The sequence below is a fragment of the Diadema antillarum genome, unplaced genomic scaffold (genome assembly GCF_040938485.1).
Source record: "Diadema antillarum isolate AM-2024a unplaced genomic scaffold, OU_Dant_1.0 scf00000163, whole genome shotgun sequence".
In the NCBI taxonomy this organism is placed as follows: domain Eukaryota; kingdom Metazoa; phylum Echinodermata; class Echinoidea; order Diadematoida; family Diadematidae; genus Diadema; species Diadema antillarum.
Genome location: NW_027271052.1, coordinates 2,765,821 through 2,787,375, shown reverse-complemented (window position 1 = coordinate 2,787,375; position 21,555 = coordinate 2,765,821). Strand labels below are relative to the sequence as shown.

General features: G+C 37.4%; 1 protein-coding gene across 1 annotated transcript in view; it reads right to left on the bottom strand.

Moving 5' to 3' along the window:
* The window catches only part of LOC139722359 (uncharacterized), a 184,011-nt gene that overhangs the window by 53,880 nt on the left and 108,576 nt on the right, over positions 1–21,555 (bottom strand). The window contains exons 11-16 of the mRNA XM_071633668.1: positions 13,321–13,335; positions 11,472–11,629; positions 9,566–9,689; positions 7,127–7,259; positions 2,475–2,676; positions 209–264 (exon numbers count right to left, since the gene is read on the bottom strand). Coding sequence (XP_071489769.1) covers positions 209–264; positions 2,475–2,676; positions 7,127–7,259; positions 9,566–9,689; positions 11,472–11,629; positions 13,321–13,335 — 688 coding nt within the window. The remainder of the gene's footprint in view (positions 1–208; positions 265–2,474; positions 2,677–7,126; positions 7,260–9,565; positions 9,690–11,471; positions 11,630–13,320; positions 13,336–21,555) is intronic.

The window sequence follows — 21,555 nt, the reverse complement described above, 5'->3', positions numbered from 1 at the left end:
TATGATTCACAAGTTCAAGATAATTGCCTACATTTTTTTAAGGTACAACTTACACAGTAAGTAACTTTGTCTAGGTTACTGCCATCTCTGTGACTTCTTTCCAAAACATACGCGGTTGGGCTTTGCCACAAACACAATCTTTCTAAACAATGCCATAAAACATCAAAAAACCTGATACTGTAACACAAACTATTCCAGCATTACATACCTTGTTTCCTTTCTTCATGTCACTACTAGTGCACTGTGGATCTGGCAGGGAAAACTCTGTGAACCAAGACATGAGGAAGGAAAGACATGGGTAAACACACTGTTAATACCACATGTATCTACCTCACATAAGCCATGACATGACTAAAACTTGTTTTGGAACACTTGTACATAATAAAGAGACACGAAGAATACTTACCATCCAGAACATGATGAAATGATGAGAAGATGGCACGTAAGATTCACTCTCTACTTTCAAACATTCAACTTTTAACACAGTTTTCTAGAGAGAAAAAAACAAAAAATAAATAAAGAAGCTCGAACACCGCCCCCTATGTTTTCTTGCCATTGAAGCAAGTATTCCACGGAAGATCACCTGGAACTTTTCCTGCTAGATATGGCACTCGACATCCTACCCATAATACCTTCCAAGTACGGGGCTATTTTGAGGCAATGACCTTTAATGCGTCAAAGCCTGCTGGGAGATAATTGTTACAAACTCAAATCATAGCATTAACCTTATGTGCTGAGCTACACTGACATAATAAAGTCCATGTACCTCATCAAAGAAACAACATGATAGAAATAGAAAAAAAAAATATTTTGGGTGCATGTTTTTCCTGCAGGTATTATTGCCTTTGACTCTGTTAATAATCATTATTGCACTTTTTTCAGCAGATAATTTGAGGTAAAACAGTCAAGTCATGAACCACTAGAAGGTGACAGTAAGAACTTTGAATCACAAATGTTCTTTAACATTCATGTCACTTGGATACCCCAGTTCATAATTTCAAAAAGAGCTTATATTTCAAATCCCTGATTTATGTATCGAAAATAAAACCATGTCCCTATTGTATAGTGTTGATGTAAACCACTTACTTACATTTGTATTTCTCATGGTACACGTACATGTTAAAACCCCATTACCCTTTTGGAAAGACAATTTGAATTGCCAGCAATTTACATCCATACAAAATGCACATCTTTTCATCAGTCTTAGGAAGGTATGATTTACTGTGACCAGTGTTTTATCAATTTCTGTCTTTACCCCAATATATATGTGAGTCCCTGCTTTTTCAATTTAGATATTTTTGACAGCAATCGTAACTGAAACAACCTCTGTCCAGTACGTCTATTCTCTTCTGTCAAATCCTTGTGAAAGCCTTCACATCTACAGTGTAAGTTGAATATAAAGGCGAGATAGACAGTGACTGAAATGAGATATACTTCTGATGATGTAGCATTACTCCTGCAAATTCTAACCTGACCAAGAAAGATTGTCCTTCAGTTTGCTTGTATACCCTTATGGAAAAGAGATTGAAGTTTCTAGCCAGGACCTCTTTTCAGTGATACGCAAACAGCAACACACATTTGCTGACAAAGCAAGGCCACCAAAATAGAATTAAAAGTAACCATCGCATGTTACTACAATCAAAAAGTCAAGGCTGTATCAAGAAATTCATGAACTTAAGCTAAAAACAAACAAAATTGAGCTACACTACTTTCCTTTTCAATCCATTCTGAAGAGAAGGGAGACTCATATGCACGAATGCAGTATCCAATCAATTTACACAGGGCTGATTAATGTCAGATTGGCTGTGTATCTTATCACTGTGTCATGAAATGACCTCTTCAAACTGATCCTGATAAAGGTGGTATGATTTCCTTGCCTCTGTAGAAGCTAAGAGTTATCACCTGCTCTTTTAGCTGTAAGATTACAGTACTGTTAAAACAAGGAATGTTTGCGTTCATTTTAATTTAAAAAATTTTGTGGGAGCCAAGATTTGTAAAATTAAAAGGCATACAAACGTTCTTGTCTACACTATATGCATTGAATGCCTGTGACAATAAGCAAAACTTCATGCTGGAAAAAGGCTGTCAGCTCCCATTCGCGAAAACTTCATGCTATGAAAATATCTTGCTTTAGTGTTTGATGAACTAGCTATGAGGCTTTGAGTCACATTCAAAGTTATCAATTGGAAGTTCCTGAACTATAAATTATGAGTGGACTTTTCAGTAAATGACAGTTCTTGTACCTGTTTTTTTTTAATACAATGTATAAGTGTAGTATGAGGAACTCCCTCCCCCCCCCCAAAAAAAAAAGGTAGCATAGGTACACAATGAGCTATCATATCTCCCTAGATAGATGGCCAATTAGTGGTTCACAGCAAGCAAATAAGTGTTGCAAGTTGCTATCCCACTTGCAATCAATATAATAAAAGCTTTCTAGTTCCAGAGTGTGATAGACATTAGAAATTTGAAATCACCTTTACTAGATGTATTAGAGCTGCAGGACATGGATGAGGGCGACATCGAACCAGCGCCATCTTTCTCTGCTGCTTCTTCTTCCCCATCATCCTCCTCCCCTTCTTGGTGGGTGTGGTCAGGCACCCTCTCATAGCGAGGCTCATGCTGGGAGGCGGCTGCCAGCTGTTTGGACCTCAGGTACTGCATCTCTGCCTCACAGTCCTGGAGGAAAGAGAGATGAGATATGGGGGCTGTGAGATGGACTGGGCAGTACAGAGGTGAGATACGGGAGTGTGAAGCGGACTGGATGGTACATGGAGTCTTGGCAAGCTTTACTACTTCATCTCCTCTATTCCAAGCACAATAAATAGGATGTGCCCTAAATTTTTTGTTTCACAAGATATTTTTTCTGATGAATAGGAATTGACTCAACTTTGATCTTTACCGACTTTCAGAGAGTCAAACCTACGGATGGAGATAGGTAATACTACATGTGGGTTATTTCAAAATCCTGATTCATGACTAACCAACAAGAATTTGATAGACCTTGGCTTGTCAAATAGCCATACCAAAATACATGCAAATTAGATTAGTGTGTGTATGTGTGTTTCGTTGTCTCCCTTAGGGAAAGACTCTACATTATGCCAACACACTGAAATATATTTGGCATTGTAGAAGCATGATGTCATTGGCATTGTAGAAGCAGGATGTCATTGGCATATTGTGTGGTTTCATTGGTCAAATCTAAATTTATCCAATGTCACTGAAAATAAAATTTGATGAAAAAAGAGGATATACAGAATTCTTTTAATTCCCCAAACTTGCAAACATTTATCAATCATGAAAAGAGTAATATAACATAAGAAAAAAAGTGGAATTTTATTACAAATACTGCTTCTGAATTCTTACACTGGTAAGACTGACAAATTTTATACATCAAAAGCTAATACCTGGGGTACTGACAAATAGTGGTTAAAGTTGGGTTACTATGGACAAAAACAACTATGCACCAAGTACGTGTATTCATATTTCTGCATGTACCACAAGGATGGAAATACATATATGGATGACATTTAATTCTACATGCAAAGAGGGAAAAAATCCTACAAAAAGCTAAATTTTGAGACGAAGGAGTAGTGATGTGGGGATTGTATCATCATTACCATGACTACACACATTCTCTAAGTATGCAAGGAGTTCTTCAGGGGTGGGGACAGGTTTGTTCATATGATCTGTATCTTAAGGTACAATTGTAGGAGTTGCTGTTGAGTTCAAGATGACATCATGGCCTATATCAACTTTCTGATTTGATTACGTACACAAGAAGTAAAATACATGTAATGCTTCTTAAATCTATTGTCAAAAGATGGCTATGTACATACGTAACACAAGCATAACAACATGAACATCATATAATCTGCGTGCCTTAAGGTACAAAAAAAAAAATGCATTCCACATAAACGTTGATATTACACCTACGTACACGTACAAACGTGTACATTTACATTATCTCAGGCCTTACAAAGTGCACTAAACATTTATGTGTTATGGGTATATGAAATATATAACATAATGGTCACATGCAATACACATACATTATGTACATGTAGGATGTTATATAAACATCACCATGTATTTGATGTGGATACATCTAACTTTCCACAAAAACACATTAAGGAATTGTTGTTTTTATCTATCATGCATATTGATATAATAAGAGATTAATTCACAAAGTGTACTGGGTAAATCTTAAAACAAGCCTGTGATTACTACACAAATAGGAGCTTGTACACAGGTTTTTACATGGAATCATTCTCATGAACTTCACTTACCAATTTGGTAAACTAGGAAATAGGAAGAAAATCAGGGGTAACAGCGTACAATTTAGGAAGGTGATTTAGGCATGGACACTCTGCTTCAAACTATAATGTCTATAGGATTCACACTGGATGATCAAACTCCCATCATCTCATCTGAAATGTCATAATTTGCTATCATCACCTGAACATCCCAGCAGCAACTTACACAAACATAAATCTCTGTGGTGATGCTTTAACTTAAGGCTGGTATATCCTCAATTAAAACAATACAACTTAAATGCCTATATCTCCAATTGTATATATTTAATTCTTTACCATTCTGATACTGAAAAGTAACAATGCTTCATGTATCTACTGCGCTTGCTTTGGACAAGCGTGAGACCCCCCCCCCCCCCCAAAAAAAAAACACAAACAAACAAACAAACAAACAAACAAACAAACAACAACAACAAACAAAACATATTTAACTAAGAGACAAGATTCAATTATAGAATATCACAGAAAGCCTGTGACCGAAAAGTTACAAGTTTGCTTCCAGAAACAACGATACAAAGACATTCCAATCAAGGTTACATCATTATCACATCAATAGATACAAGAATAAGCATGGCAGGTGACAGAGAAAAGCATAGTTACCATAATATCGCCTGTTTCTCTGTAAAACTCCACAAGCACAAGAAAGTCAAACTCATCCATGGTGTCACAGGTTAAGTTTAAATTTGCACAAAGAAAATAAATCCTGATAAGATACTGCTACATGTATATGAGCTACTGCATCATTTCCAACCTCTGAGAGTGAGGTCTATGGAACCTCTTACACTCCCATTTTTGCTTCCCTTAAAGAGTTTTTAATCCCTTCTCACACCCCTCTTTACACACCAGGAAATAATATTGATTTCTGACCACCCCTTCAGTGAATTGACAGACTAAAATCTTTGAAAGGGCCAGTAGAAAGACGCCCCACAAAAACCAATGAGGCAGAACTGAGCTTCGTGGAGAAAACACAATACTCCATGTGAAGTTAATTCATTGATCAGTTCTTTGGGCTGATAATCAGTCTCCATTTCCAATTCTTCTTGATTTTTTTATTCTCTCTGATAAGAGCAATATACCCAAAGGTATATCATCCCTTTTTCTTCAAGTTTTCAAGTCAATATCTTTAACAGGATATTGAGAAAGTAACTTGAGTGCACGCTGGTCTCTCAGGAATGGATGGCTTAAATTGGAACAATGGCACTCATGCTTCCTAACCCAGATCAATTTATGTTCAGCAGACTGAGTAGACATTGTTTCAGCATTAGACTAACTCAAAGAATTGATTAGCAAAACCCTCCTTTCCAATACATTTTTCCTGCCTACAGAAAAATTCCTATTTATATCCTTGCCTGCATAACATACCGACGTCATAGGTCATTTTATATAATTAGAATGGAAACAATTGATGTACACTGTGTAACTGCTGACTTACCTATAATATGAAGCCAATGAATATTCACACTTAGTCAATACAACCATAGCTACATCTCAGTCGAACGCAGCTAGTTGTGTTAACTCAAGTTTTGAATGTGAAATGGGTTGATTTGAAGGGAATACTATTTTAAAGGTTGCAAGTAACAGGGTCTACCTGTGTGGCATAAACCTCAGCAATCTGTATTTCTTCCTTTAGACCACTGTAACATTTTTTGCATTTTATGAATGATGTGTCAAACTGACACAAAAATACAGTTGTTGTAATAAGGTGAAATCATTGACTTCTTGCAATGAGCATCTTTCTGAAGTCAACATTGTAATATAAATCAACATACAGTCAAACCTGTTATAGTCTAGAGGCCAACCAAGGGAGATGAAAAAGGTGGCCGCTATGGACAAGGTCTTTAACATCGATTTTCTCTCAGAGGGATTCTTTTTTCTTCTTTTTAATTTTTTTTTTTTTGCTATATAAGGTAGGTACATGTACATATGTAGTTGCTATAGACAGGGGGCCACCGAGGCAGGTTTGACTGTATATTATTATATGAATTATTACATGACTTTGTATGTGTGCTTATGTGTGCACCTGCTTGTATGAGTATTAAGAATGAGGACTAGAGAGAGAAAGAGAGAAAGTAAGGTCAGAGGCATCAATGAATGTTAATAGTAAAAGCCAACCTGTTTCCAAAGATTGCCTATGCTCAGCAAAGTGTGTATCCGAAAAGTTTGGTGCCTCACAATATCTAACTTGTCATTCCTAAGTGTAAATGTTTGTTAAAGGACAAGTTCACCTTCATAAACATAAGGATTGAGAGAATGCAACAATATTAGTAGAACACATCAGTGAAAGTTTGAGGAAAATTGGACAATCGATGCAAAAGTTATGAATTTGTAAAATTTTTGTGTTGGAACCGCTGGATGAGGAGACTACTACAGCTTGTGAGTCATATGTGTACAACAGTATAAAGAAAATGTAAAGAAAATTCAACATATTTTCACTTTTTTCGCATAATAAAAGAGCACTTGACTTGCCTCTTTCTAAAGGCAGGGGGAATGATATTACCCATAACATTTGTCGGCAACGAGTCGAGGGAATGCGTACTTTTTTCAAAAGATGAAATTTTGTGAAATTCTCTTTATATTTTCCTTATATTGTTGTACGCATGTGACATCTAAGTTATTCACACACTGCAGTAGTCTTCTCATCCAGCGGTTACTGCACAAAAACTTCAAAAATTCATAACTTTTGAACGGATTGTCCGATTTCCCTCAAACTTTCAATGATGTGTTCTACTAATATTGCTACATTCTCTCAATCCTTATGTTTATGAAGGTGAACTTGTCCTTTAAGAAGGAAGTGTGCCTGAGAATCAAGAACTTACCAGTGCATTTGAGTAGCGAGCAATCTTCAGGGTGACAGGACCAAACTGGAGATTTCCCAGGATTTTCTGGGCTTCCTGGAGTCCAACGTTCTTCAAACTTTGACCATTGACAGCAAGAATCTGAGCTCCAACGCTGAATGATGAAGGAAAGACAAATCAGCACATCAGAAGTCAAAAACAGTTTACAGAAAACTATGAAGAAATGCATTGATTCTTATAGCTCCTTCTGTATCTGCTGCTTTTATTCTGTGTATTAGCAATGTCTTCATATCCCTGGGTATTTAGTAATGATCATGAAGGGATATGTCATGATACCCTTGACATGTTAAGGATTCATAATCAATCCACGCATGAAGAATTTTCAGAGTCTGAAGTAAGAGGCATGATTGTCTAGTGATATTCATAATGTCCATTATATACACTCATTGTCTTGTAGGTAACTGACAGGTTAGTGATTGACATTGTCACTCAATCTCCAACAAATTGACTTTAATGGTGAAAGTGCTGAATTCTTCCATTGTAATGGCTAGAATGTTTTTACGTCATAAAACCACCGTTAGCCTGTATAATCCTGCCCCAAATCACAAATACCAGCAGTCTGGTGGGAGAAAAGAGGTACTTCATGACGTCACTGGAACCACAAAAAACAAACAAACAAACATGAAATGTTCGTACAATGTGGAGCTTGTCAAATATCTTAAACAATGTGAAAAAATCAAAACATGCACATATTTTGTTTACCATGTTTTGCCCATATGAATTCATATTGTCACTAGTAACGTATCAACAGGGAGCAAGATAAACACAGAAATTTTAGCTCACTATACTGAAAGTGAAAAAAAAAAAACAATGATTGCACAAAACAGACAAAAATAACATACCTTTTAGCTAAATGCATTCTTGAATACAGTGTCCAAAGAGATTACAAAGTTCTGTCATTCCATATACCATACTGCGCTAACAAGAATGTGAACATTTCACTGTATGTTCAGATGTCAAGCATTTTGCGGTAAATCTGCACAACGATTGCCATATAAAATTGTGTAAAAGCAAACCTGCTGGAGGAAAGGCTCATGATCCCATATGAACCCAACACACTTAGAGAATATCATGAGGGGATATCACGAATTCTTTCATGCACAAATCAAAATGTAAAAGACAGAAAAGGAAAGCCGGAAATAAAACAAGAAAATAAATGCATCTCACCATGTGAAATAGGAATATTATTTGAATGGTCTTCCATTCATCCACCTTAGCCTATTTCTACTAAGAATTCTAGAGAGAAATACTTGGACTTACTTTCTCCTTCATTCTCTGAGTCAATGCTATAAATAAGAGATAGGGATCAATTGTCCTCACACTGAAAGGTACAGAGAATGATGGGAGTGGTGGGATTCCAGTCACCATGTGGCTGTAGTCAGTGGTAGTAACAATCCAAGTCAAAGACTGAACAAATGTGAAGCTGACAGCCTAGTGAGCATGTTTTTGAAGGACTGAGTTCAGTGTGAATATTATACACCCCAAGCCTCATATTTGACTCATCCCTGCTCAAACATCGAAGATCAATAAAACATGTTTGAAACCACCGTTTGATCCTTTAAATCCTTCACAAAAGTGTGAGCCCCCTCTCTTTTTCTAATACTGTTTCAAGCATGTGTTATGAAATGATGGAGAAAAATACTGAAATTATGCAGAAGTTCCCAATTACAGGGATTTGAGGGTGTATGAGCTATTTTTAGGAGGTAGATAGAACCTTAGCTAACATGTTTGGGTTAGGCAGGATGATATTGTGCTATTTAAAGGGGACCATTTTTGACTGTGAAAGGGAAGAGCAAAACATCACAGAATTCAGGAAACACCAGCACTCAATTACCACAAGGCAAATATTTGTGGTTCAATTACAGTACCACAACAGCTGGAGAGCCAGGGACAGTCTCCACGCATTAGATTTGTAAACTTTGCTCAGGATAAACATCAGTTCCTAAAATGTGATGAGTCTATCATAAATCGACTGCTAGTGGTTTGGTAACCAGTTTCATACTGAATTCTGAAATCCCCATAGACTTAACTCACAGGCCTCCAGGTTCCCGTATGGAATGGGTTAATGGACAACAACAGTAAAAAATATACTGGGTGGGAACGAAAAAAATGTTTTTGATTTTTGATCATTTTTTTTCTTGTCTTTACTTTCACAAGCTCTGACAACAAGTGCAGGCACAGCTCTGAGCATACTTTATCAGCATGCATGAACACTATTAGGTTAGAATGAATTCTGTAATCAACAGACAAGCTCACAGAAATAATTTTCTACATTCCTACTTGACAAAGGTTGCTGCTAACATTCATACACTGTGTATCAGCAAACCATCCTACTGATTTTGTACAACATCTAAAACTCACACACAAGTGCAATGAAACATGAAGAAAACTAATTCTCACCATAGTCTTCCATTCATGTCGGCTGGTGAGTTAGCAGCAAGGTGCTGGATGTAGATCCTACGTTCATTATTACAGTCAGGAGTAGGTAGACTAACCACTCCAAGGCCCAGACTCACACCAGGGGCTGCATTCACAAGGTGAAGGAAAAACAAGAGTGAGACTATTACAAACATGTGATATTTACCAATGAATTATATAAAATAGAATAAGGAGACAAAAAAGAAAATAAAAGAATGTATAACAGTAACAACACAAGAAAATGATGCTATCCTGGGGCAAATGGTTGAAATGACATGGGAAGAAAAACAACAAAGGGAGAAGAAGTGAATAATGGCACAATACAATAAGAAAGAAAAGATATTTATATGTAAAATGTCACTTTATTAATAAAGTTCATCAGGGGATGTGATAGACATTGTAAACAAACAGGAGAAAAGTGAGACAATAAAACAAACTTTTTCATGCAATGTTGCTATACAGAAAAAAAATTAATAACAACATCAAAATGTGATGTTTGTATTTTGACATATGAAGTGAAAAAAAAAGTACAACTTAACAGAGAGGTCAGAATGACGTACCTAAAAAAACTTTTAATCTGGCATACAGTCTGTTGCGAGGCATGACTGTGTCAAACAAAATAGCTAATATCACTCCTCCAAGAAAGTTGCTCGAGAGAGAACATAGAATATTTCTGTGTATATATCCAAGATAATCCAAGACTCCTGGCAACGTTCAAGATTATGTCAAACGAACTGAATGACATACTGATGTTGTGTGAGGAGTAGGACGTCATACATCCATCATTCAGTGCTAAGCAAGATGGGCCAGATCTGTGTTTACCCATCCCTACAATCTGTTAAGGAACCAATTTCCTCTTGATCGTGAGCTCTCGTTAACACACCCCACTCGTTGTCTCCTTTCATCCCAAACTCTGGCTTTGTTCTACCACACTCAGATCAGTTGATATACTGTAGCTAATTATCACTTTGAGGAAGGGAACAGACAATTAAAGCTCTTTGCTGTAATCAGGATTATGATCAGTCTGTGGGTTGGAGATGCTGGCCTTGAGAGAAGAGATTGAGCCACTTGTAGACTGCAGTGACAGGTGTCTATCATCCCACTCATCTCAAACTAAACCTATGGTCACAATAGGATCGGCAAAACATTCTCAAAACAAGTAACAAGACTGTAGCCAGAATGTGTAGGTTTCATGTGATGATCAACTTTGACCAATGTGAAAATTCAGTGATTACAGATGAGAAAAGCTTCTATAAAACATTTGTGAGTTGTGGGATATTGACTTATTCACAACACATCTTATAAATTCACAATCTCTCCTTGTTTAGTAAATCATCAAACCAAGACTCCATTAACACTGAATTTAGCCCTCAATTGCTTCTGAGAAGCAATCAACAGCTTTTTTAAACTGAATGATGAAAAATTAAGGATTGTAATTGACTTATATGCTCAGCTGAACTGACTTCCTACTTTTATGTTACACAACCCAGATATGGTGAATATAGCAGGTTGGAAATAATAAATGCCAAATGCTACATAGACTACAGAAATGCCCAAAGATCATTGGTAAAGGTGTATGATCAAAAGTGAAAGTTTGAGGCAACCCTCATCACAGGACCAAAAACCTAACATCTTGCTGATATTAATGGCCACATGGTGACCAAGTTACTGAAAGAATAAACATGTTCATAGTCTGGAGTCAGACAAGTTGAAGGTTATTGAACAATTATTTCACTTTTCACCTTACACCACTGACTTTGATCCGATAACTTCAACAAAAATGAAATCTCAATACATGTAATCCAGGACTTGTAGGCTTAACTGAACATTCACAGAGTCACGGTACCAGTAGAAGAATCTACAAAACGTATTAAAACTTGATGCATACCTTTATTGAGGACCACAGTGATGGTCAGTTTCCTCTGGCCTCCTGCCTTTCTCTGTGCTGACCCTTCCGTCTCTCCTTCCTCCTCCTCCTTGACCGTTGGAGGAGGTGCTAGGGATTCCTCAGGCACAGCCTCGTAGGCTCGCTCCCTGGACTTCTTCCTGGAGGACAAACAATAATGACATGAATGAAAGATGTCAGTCTTGATAACATCAACCAAATACTGTATTGGCTGTAATTTTTGCGAGGGTATAATTTTCATGTATTTTGCGAATCATTGTTGGACCACGAACTTAACAACACCTGAAAATGTTACCACGTGCTAGGGCAATAGTGCACTTACGATAGCATTGGTGTCAATTCATGAAAACAAAATCTCGCAAAAATGTCTGTGATCTCCTCAATCGTGAAAATATATGTATGCGAAAATAACATTTTATATACTGTAAAAGTGGATATTTTCGCTCGGCGGGGTAAGAGTTTCGCATGTTTTTAATTCTGCGGAATCAGGTCATCAACTGCTGGAACATATGGCAAACAAAAATATTCGCTTGCTTTTATTTCAATGCTAGTTTCAGGTTGCGCAAAATGCGCGAAAAATTTCAGCACCGCGAAAGTTTCCACTTTTACAGTAGTAAAGTTTTAATGAAAGGAAAAGAGCTCTGTGTGTGCTTGGATACAAGGTTCTTGGAAGGCAGTTTCTTTCTCTCTCACATCCTGCCCTGGCTCTAAGTAATTTCTGAAACTAGCAATTTGTGGAGTTTATTGTGAGATGATGTGTTTCTTGACCTTTTTACCTCAGAAATGAAAGCACAGAAAACAGTTCTCAACATTCTATGGTAAAGCACAGGAATGTAGCTCTTATTTCCCATTATATCCATTTTTTTAATATACCCTCTAAAATTGTCACATACAATTTGTATGTGTAGTAGGATATTGTCAGCCTTTTGCTCTTGAACTCAATGGCGTATTTCTTGGTCGATCAAAATGATATTTTCACAAAGCCCTTTAAAAGTTTGTTCAGTTTCTCTTGTTACAGCAATATTAAAACTATGAATTGAGGGTATTATTACCTATACTGTGCAAATATAAATCAAGCCACTATTCACATTTTCAATCACTAGCAGTTTCAGAACAATGACAAAGGTAAAAATTTATTTTCCTTGGATGCTTGATACCTTCATCATACGAAAAAAAAATTGCATGTAGTGATCATGAATGAAGTTTCTTAAGAATTCAATAACAAGACTGATATAACCATCTCATGTAGAAATTTTGAATATTTCTTGCCATAATGGAGGAAAAATCTATCAATAAGTAAAAATCATGATAAAGCATTACACAAAGAATGAGAGAACTGAGACACAAACTTAATTTGGTATGGGCATAAAGCAATGTCAATGCAAATATTCATTAAAGAGAATAGATAATGCAGATATGAAATTGAAAAGAAAATTTATAAAAGCTTAATTTGTGGAAAAGTTGATAGCCAATGGAAGTAGACAACTGAGTAGAGGAGATTGCATTTCATCTAGGAGCCTTTACACCCTGCATAAAGTTAGCATTTAATGGCTCAAATGCAGAGAAGGCTGAGAATGGGCATATGAAAATAATGATGATGAATTTTAAAGCAAAAGGTGAAAGGTAAGTGAAACTGAGCCTCTTGATAGAAAGAAACTGCTGACATGATGCAAAATAAAGTGATTCTTTGATAAAAACAAAAACAAAAGGCAAACTACGTGGAAAATGTAATGAAATGTGTATGAAAGATATTAACAATGATAGATACAAAGTGAAAGTGCTTGCTGATTATCTTTGAAGTCTGCTAGAAAAACAAAAGTATCTCACTTACAATTCAAGATCCAAACTTGTTAGAGAGGAGAGAATCACAAAAAGTCAATCATTATGTACAATGGAAAATCATTAATCCAGGAGTGCATTTAAAGCATATCCAGAAAATAATGCACAACTCAACTTGTGAACTATTCTATCTTCTTGGTTGTCATTACTTCCTTTCACTCATAGTCTTATCAATGTATATAAACACACATTGACTAATTCTATACACGCAGTTTGCAAATATGTTTGCTGTTACATTAAATTACAAACAAACAATACAATAATTGTAGCTACCAGGGCAATGAGTTCAATTCTCACAGCTGATTGGTTGCTATATGACTGTTGCTATAGAAACTGCAACCATTGTATGTAGAAAATGATGCCTTGTTACAGGGGTGTGAAAACCCTCAGGGTCAGGAAAACAGACAGGAAATGCAGATAAGAAACTCTCTCAGCACTCAATTGATTTGACTTAAATGATCATAACTCAAGAGCCTAATATATCAGGCGTAATCACCCATCAACCAAAGGCTATGCTATAGCATTTACATTAACCCATTGAGGACGGGCTGATTTTGCTACAACATGCATCTCCCATAGCCACCCGCCTAAGTATACTCGGGACTCGTCCTCAATGGGTTAACTGATGTGCACATGCATCCAATATGTCAGCACTTAACTTGCTCAGCAAAGGAGCTTCACAGTATGTTATGAAAAGAGAAGACTAATAAAGAAAGGAAAGCATGGGGGTGAGAAGAAGTCAGAGTACTTCCTAAAACAATTACAATGTAGACATACTGGGTAGGGATGGGAGAAGACTGTCAACTCAGACATAAATCAACAGAAGAGATAGTAAACTAGTGAAAGAAAGAAATCAAATGCCCTGAAAAAAAATCTATGCTTGCTCCCAAGTGCCTTACAAACGAATCACAACTTATCATATTTTTTCTATAATAGAATCATGAATAAATCATAACCTACAGGATAAATATCTTAGGTGCACAATACAACTGTCTTGATTTATGCTTTCCAGAGCACATATAAATGAATTGATTAAATATGAAAAAATACACTGATTTTCAAACAGAATTTCATACCCTGAATGACACTTGACTTCCAAAATGACTTAATATCTTGACTATTCAAATATGGAATTATGTTTAAAATTGTGACAGTCTGATTGAACAGTTGTAGTTCAATAGATCTATGTATTTACACTTCATGTATTTATACTAATGTTCTACTTAACGGTTCATCAGAGCAGGGAGATGCATCTCCCTGATCAGAATTAGTGTATTGAACTCCATAATAGGCATATTGTTTCTTTGGATCTTTCAAAAAGGTAGAAATTCACTCTGCAATGCTCGTGATTCATGGCACCTCCTGCAGTGACTTCCTGATTGCGTGTCAATTGAGGTCTAGTGTAGGCAAGTGAGCTGGCCGTCTTCTCAGGGCTAATTAACAAGAAATGCACGCAACCCACAGGATGTGTATCATACAGTGTGTGATAGTGGCCGGCTGGAATGCTTTGTCTGAAAGCTTTGATAATCTTTGACAAAACTTGCCAAATTTCCTCATAAATTTCTTGGTTGAAAGGTAACAGATGTATAAAAAGTATAGAATATCACATCACTGCTAACCATTGGGTTCTAAACACAAAAACATATGGCTAGGATATTCTTTGCAGCACATGCTGCATAAAGCACTTGACTCCAAAATATCTGTTGTCATCTTTTGATTGACGCTGATATTCTCAGTCGACAAATCAAATATTGAGACATATTTTCCATTGTGACATCACTTCCTGCTCATTCCACTAAACATGTTTAGACTCCATTTCCCAAAATGCTTTGTGACTACTACATGGCATAGAAAGTATAGAGAGTTCTTCTTCATGAATGAATTGCATCCTGCATAAAGACACAACTGGAGAACAAGTCAGAAATGTACTAAAAATGTAATACAACCACTTCACACAGTTTACACTTGTGATTCAAAATTAAATCCACTGGCTCTATAAAGAGTCAAAGTGCGATGGGGTTTGATATTTCTTAATATGGGTCAAATGAAGTAAACTTGTCTATTTCAACCTTGCATACATGTACACCCTGTACCTTTAACTTAATAATTAAGTGCTGACATGTTTTTATACATTATTGATGTTATTTTGACATCATGGCTTTATAGGGTTAAATGATGAAAAAATATATATATCTTAATTTCTGCAAAATTATATCCCCCCCCAAAAAAAAAAAAAAATACCAGAAACAAACCAAAACATACACCACTGTATCAATCCATACTGACGCATACCTTTGCTAAAGGGTAATAATAATCACTGTATTTGGCTTACACAAAAATGATTTCATACACTTTGTTCCACATGATTGTACCAATAGTTTAAAAAAGGAAAGGAAGAGATGGGGGTGGGAGGGAGCAGGCTTTCTAGGGTTACCACCCCTTGGGGTCATATCAACCTGCCAGTCAGCTTATCTAATTTGAAAACATCCTATTCCTCTGTAGTAAACACAGGACTTTAAAGCGTGGGAGAAGACAGATGAAGCACTACAAAAGACTGCCTCCCAGCTGGTGGGATTTGTAAAATCGACCAGTGTCCTATTCAAGATGAAAAGCCCACACTAAATCTGAGAATCCTGACAGATTGAATATGACTCCTGCAGTCAGCCTGTGTTTAGTGACCTGGATTTAGCTTGATGGAAGGATGTGAGATTCAGTCCTACCCATAGGTGGTTTCCTTCCTTTCTTCTCTAGTCATATCAGTCCATTTTGGGTATTCTCCTCTTTATCTCCCTGCCTGGCAATTTTTACCCATTTTTTCTTACCTTTTTAGCAACAATTCTGTTGTAGTCAATCCTATCTTTCCTTCTTTCATTCCATTCTGTTTTTCTCAATACGTGTCATATATTGTAGGATTTTCCACTCATTCATGGTATTTTTGAAACATTGTCAATATATTTCTCGTATCTGCTTCTCATGCTTCTCTCATTCCTTCTCTATCCATTCATCTCAGTCTCTCATCTGCTCTATCTTTCTTTCTTTCTTTCTCACACACACACACACACACACACACACACACACACACACACTCTCTCTATCTATCTATCCATCTATCTCTCTCCCACTCCATCTTTCTTTCTTACTTTCTCTATCTCTCTATCCATCCATCTATCTCTCATATGCTCCAACTTCCTTTCTTGCTCTCTCTCTCCCTCCATTCATCTATCCATCTCTCACCCTCTCTCCTTTTCTATCTTTCATTCTCTCTCTCTCTATAATCTACTCATTTATTAATTTCTCTCTATGTCAGTCTCTTTATCTTCACATCACTCTATAAATCAATTCATCCACTACATATACTGCACATATTTCCTTATCTCTGTGTGTTCAGCATGTGTACCTTGTTCTATCTTACTGCAACTCTCTTTATAGCTTACAGCAGGGGTAAACTGTAGTTGGTATTAGTGGCCCCCGTGTCCTGCCTGTAATGAAATAATAGTTTTGGGAGTAAGGGGTAAGGAAACCAGAAAATGGGGTCTAGGAGACAAGCTCATATTACAGGAAATTAGACATTTCAGAACAGGAATTTAGAAGGCTTGTCTTCCTGGGTTGTTTCGTGTATAAACTGGCACACTATGAGCCAGATTGTACCATGTGGACCCTTTTGGACCTCTTTCATTTGGCTCTTGCTTGCAATCACAAAAATATTGCAAAAACATTTGTTTTTCAGTGTCTACATAAACAGCATTGTATACATTTAGATCAGCTGATACTCAGAAAACATTACTGCAACATCTCATACACAAATGTCATACAACACGTCTGTAATTAGAGTCAATTTGGGTAAAAATAATCTCGTTGGTAAGGCGATTAATAACTTTAAGTTCAATGCAACAGCAGCTGTCTGCATGATAAAATGTCTTCACAATTAATGCTGGCATGATTAGATTCTAGGAAAACATGATCAGTAAACAACCCATACCTGAGTTCTGTTTGCAGAAAGTGCAATGCAAACACTCTGCGTCGTTTCCACTCGGATTCTTTACAGGGGCGTCCCAGTGGCCTTAGCCTTCGCATCAACCTCTCCATGATGGCTTTCAACAATTAGCTTCTTAGCCTCCAAGGAAAATCTCCCTTGTGTTCACTTTTTATGGCACTTCTGCACTTAGCATTTCCGATGTGGGGTTTCTTGACAAATCAAGTTTTACTCCTAGGCTAGATCCATGGTAATGTACTGTAGTGGGAGAAGGAAGCACTGTCTTGGTGTCTCTCAATCTAGACACAGCTAATGACCTCATCCATCCATCATTTAGATGATCATTGCTGCAATCAACATACACCAGTATCCATCCATGGGAGGGAATGGCTCTCTTACTGTCCTCTGGTCATACTAAACGTTTTCTGTCCCAGCAGCTGAATGCAATGTGAATTTTTCAGGCATCAACACAAGAACACAGCCAATGCTTCTACTCTGTTCACCAGTACTGACATGAGGCTTCTCTGGCACAAACTACACACACATGCTACTTGATTAAGACACCCGTCCTAAACTGTAGGTGACAGAAGTAATCCTGCACGGAAGGCGGGGTATTTGAAATTCCTCCTTAACATAAATGGCATCGGCAAGGGAAGAACCCACTTCAGAGTGTCTCCACGGAGACAGACGCCAACTTCTCAAAGTTCTCATATGTTTTCAATTAATCCTCCTAGCAGCTATCTCAGCCAAGATGTCTTTCTTGGCAGTGTCCATAAAACTTACATAACTAAGCCTTTCATCTTAGACATGGGTCACACGTATACTTGACCATTACAGGATCAAGACTGTGTCCAAGGAGTCAGCGGTGGTGGAAGAGTCATGGCAACCTTTTGGAACACAACTGACCAATCAGATTCCCTCATGGAGGACTAAAAATATCTGCAGCTGGCGGAAAGAAATTTAATCAGTTTCCACACGGAACACACCTGGAAAAAGTAATCTGGCATTCATATTCACAGAGCAACTCACATCACATGCTCACGCAATTACGAAAGTCTTGCTCAATTGGCGTGTCAAAGTTTACACTTTCAATGACCATATCCATTTGATTGATGCACTTCTCTTTCTTTTCCCCTCTTGAACCAAACATGTCACTGAATACTCCACCTTCCAGGTACTTGACACTAAAGAAGTGCTATCTGAGGGTTTCTCTGCTGCTACCATCACTCTATGTATACACTCTGTCAAAACTCATTATGCCTCCTTTCTCTTCATGTCGTCTCACTTCCGATCCAAACCATCTTCCAAAATATCTCCTGCTGCTTCCACTGCTTGCCTCAAATCAAGAACACTCTCACTCATCTCGAGGTCCGTCCTGTTCCATCCAACGCTCCACTTCTCTCCCTCTCCGTCTCCTCGCCCTCGGTGCAAAGTCATGTCATATCTCAGCCCCTGGTCCGACAATCTTGGCAACTTTTCAACGCTATTAACTCCTCTACCCAGGAGCACTGCTTCCTTTCAATTGAAATTGTATATGAAGTAACCCACCCATTTGAGTCACTTCAACTTGCTGCATTGCAAACAGAGCTGTCTCTCCACTATGACAGCCCTTCTTATGTTCTCTTATATTTTTCTCTTACTCTGCTTACTTAAAGAGCCTAGAAAGTTGACCCCTATTTTTCCAACCTCCTTTGAATCCTATGCTATGTCAGGCTCAGACGAGTTTTCGTGGGATTTTCTTTCTCACAAAGTGAGATATTCTCATCCCCACGTAATAACCTAATACTGCCGTCTCACACCTCCGATCCGCCCCTGTCCTCACTAATGACCCTCATTGGTATTTCCTGATTCCAGGGCTTCATGGTCAGAATTTCCTCACCAGAAACCCATTCATGCAGGGTTCCAGTTGGGGCCTCACATCTCAACCCTTTCAAAACTTCTTTCAAATTCTTGTTCTGTAGCCATTTATAAGTTGAGTGGCAGAGGCTTACAAATGAAGGGATATGATATCATAAAATGTCTGAGGGGCTACCCAGGGGTATATCTTTCAACTGTATCTGAACTCTATCTTGGTCACTCTCTGATATCCACAAGAATGACCAATAAATAAAGACTACGATTCTGCTGCATCTTCTTGCCAATTAATGTGAACCCACCAATAACATTCCTCTTACATAGTGCTGTATAAATGCCCAGGTTTTCATCTATTATAGCTACATCCTGATTCGTATTTATCAACCAGCATTCCTATTTACAGCTTGGTCTCCTCTTCCAACACATTTTCAATACATGTAAAAGTATTGCAGAACTTCATATTGCAATTAATCCTATGCAAACATTAAAAAAGTGTCCATTCTTTGTATGGCAAAGTGTTTCTGGGTGTTCACTGAGACTTCACTGCCTTATGATGAGCTAACAATAAATTCATACCTTCACTGGAGGTATAAAATGCCATGGTACATGACAGATTTAATTGTGTATCATGTTATTGTCTATAAATACCATCTATAAATGGGGAAGTAACAATGTGATACAAAAGTAGCCATTTCTTCTCCTCTGCGGCATTATCACTAAGACATCATACTCTGAATACTTTCTTTTGATGTCAAAGATTTGGCACGATCTTGATCATCTTTGTTGTTGTTATTGCTTTGGTACTATTAGCGGAAATCCTTTTATATAGTTAACAATTTGTCCCTGAATGAAGGGCACAAAAGTATAAATTTACACCTTTATTGCCCAAAATACATATTTCTAGTATACCTTGATCTAATTATAACATATTCATTCTACTGCTTTGTGCTACGTCAAAATCCTAATAATGCCAAGAGACACGATTTTGGCTAGTCTTGGATCCAGACCCACCACCTTGTAAAATTACAGACATGTGATAGGAAAAGAGCAATATACAATCCCTCATCAGCACAGCTAAAACTGGTGACATAGCACAACATTAGCTGTCTTACAGATGTAAACAGAGTTAATTTTACACTTGATACCTGTATCACAAGGTATCTTCCTTTCTGTAGACACAGTGTATTATACAAGATGGATGAATTTAGGCCTTCTGGACTATACATCCTTTACACTCACAAAGTATGATCTTTCCCATGCACAAGATCCCACACAAGGAGGCAAACACTACATGACTGATTCAAATATTAACAATTCCCTGATATGCAGCGTCCATTTGAACATGACACTCATTAAAATATTATGATTGTTATCTCTCAACAACCTTAATCTGGGTTCACATTTTTTTTCTTTTTTTTTGTTGTTGCAGGAATGTCATGACCAAAAATAGCTAGTTCAGTCTTAAATTCACATCTCACTGTTTTGTTCCCCACATTTGTAAGTGAAGCTAAAGAAATGGTCCAACGGCTATCTCAGCTCAGTGCAAGCCTTGTTACAAAAGTACAGGTTGGGGAACTTGTGTTTCACTTGGAATCTAGATGAAGAACATTACTTGGCCTCAGGCACAGGCATTTAGAGATATCCAGGGCTGCAGGCAACCCTGTACGCACTCTTTCAAAAGAAAAAAAAATCTCCTTCAACGTTAATGCACCCCTGGAAACGAAACGCCGGCTGTCAGCATTGCCAATTGTCATTCTGCACCTGAACACAGGGGAGATTTGAGTCTAGATAATGGCTGCTGCGGACTACGATTCTTCCTCTCGATTGACGTCATTTTACCTCCCAAAACATGTCTGCTGCCTCACAAGTTCTCATAACATGTTTACAGGAATGATTCTTTGGGAAAAGGCAGGCTCTCCAAGTAGATTGACTTGCACAAAACGGTTTGAGCCTCAAAGTAGCAGAGGGTCATTTTGAACAAAACAATCTATTTCTGCAAATTTAAGACCTCCTCCCCTCTGTGCCAAGTTCAAATTAGATTACTTCTGAAATGTAAGTTTGGCTTCTGAGATTTGAAACATGTAGACAAAACGGGAGTGAGACAGCCACAGCCAGCAAAATGTGCACAGTCATAGAAGACACACATATCAGAGTGTCTGCACCTTTGCAATTTCCTTTGAATATTTGTGAAAACATCATAACCACATATTCCTTCAAACAACCTTCAAACAACAAAAACCTTTAAACAACGTATATTCCTCTGTTTCAACATCTATCATCACAGGGATTAGCCTGCTTCACAGAGACACAAGGAAAGATTACAAAAATATGCTAACACCTAAACCAAACTTAATTCACACTATGCAAACTAAATTGTAAGCTGAAGAGTAAAGAAATGAA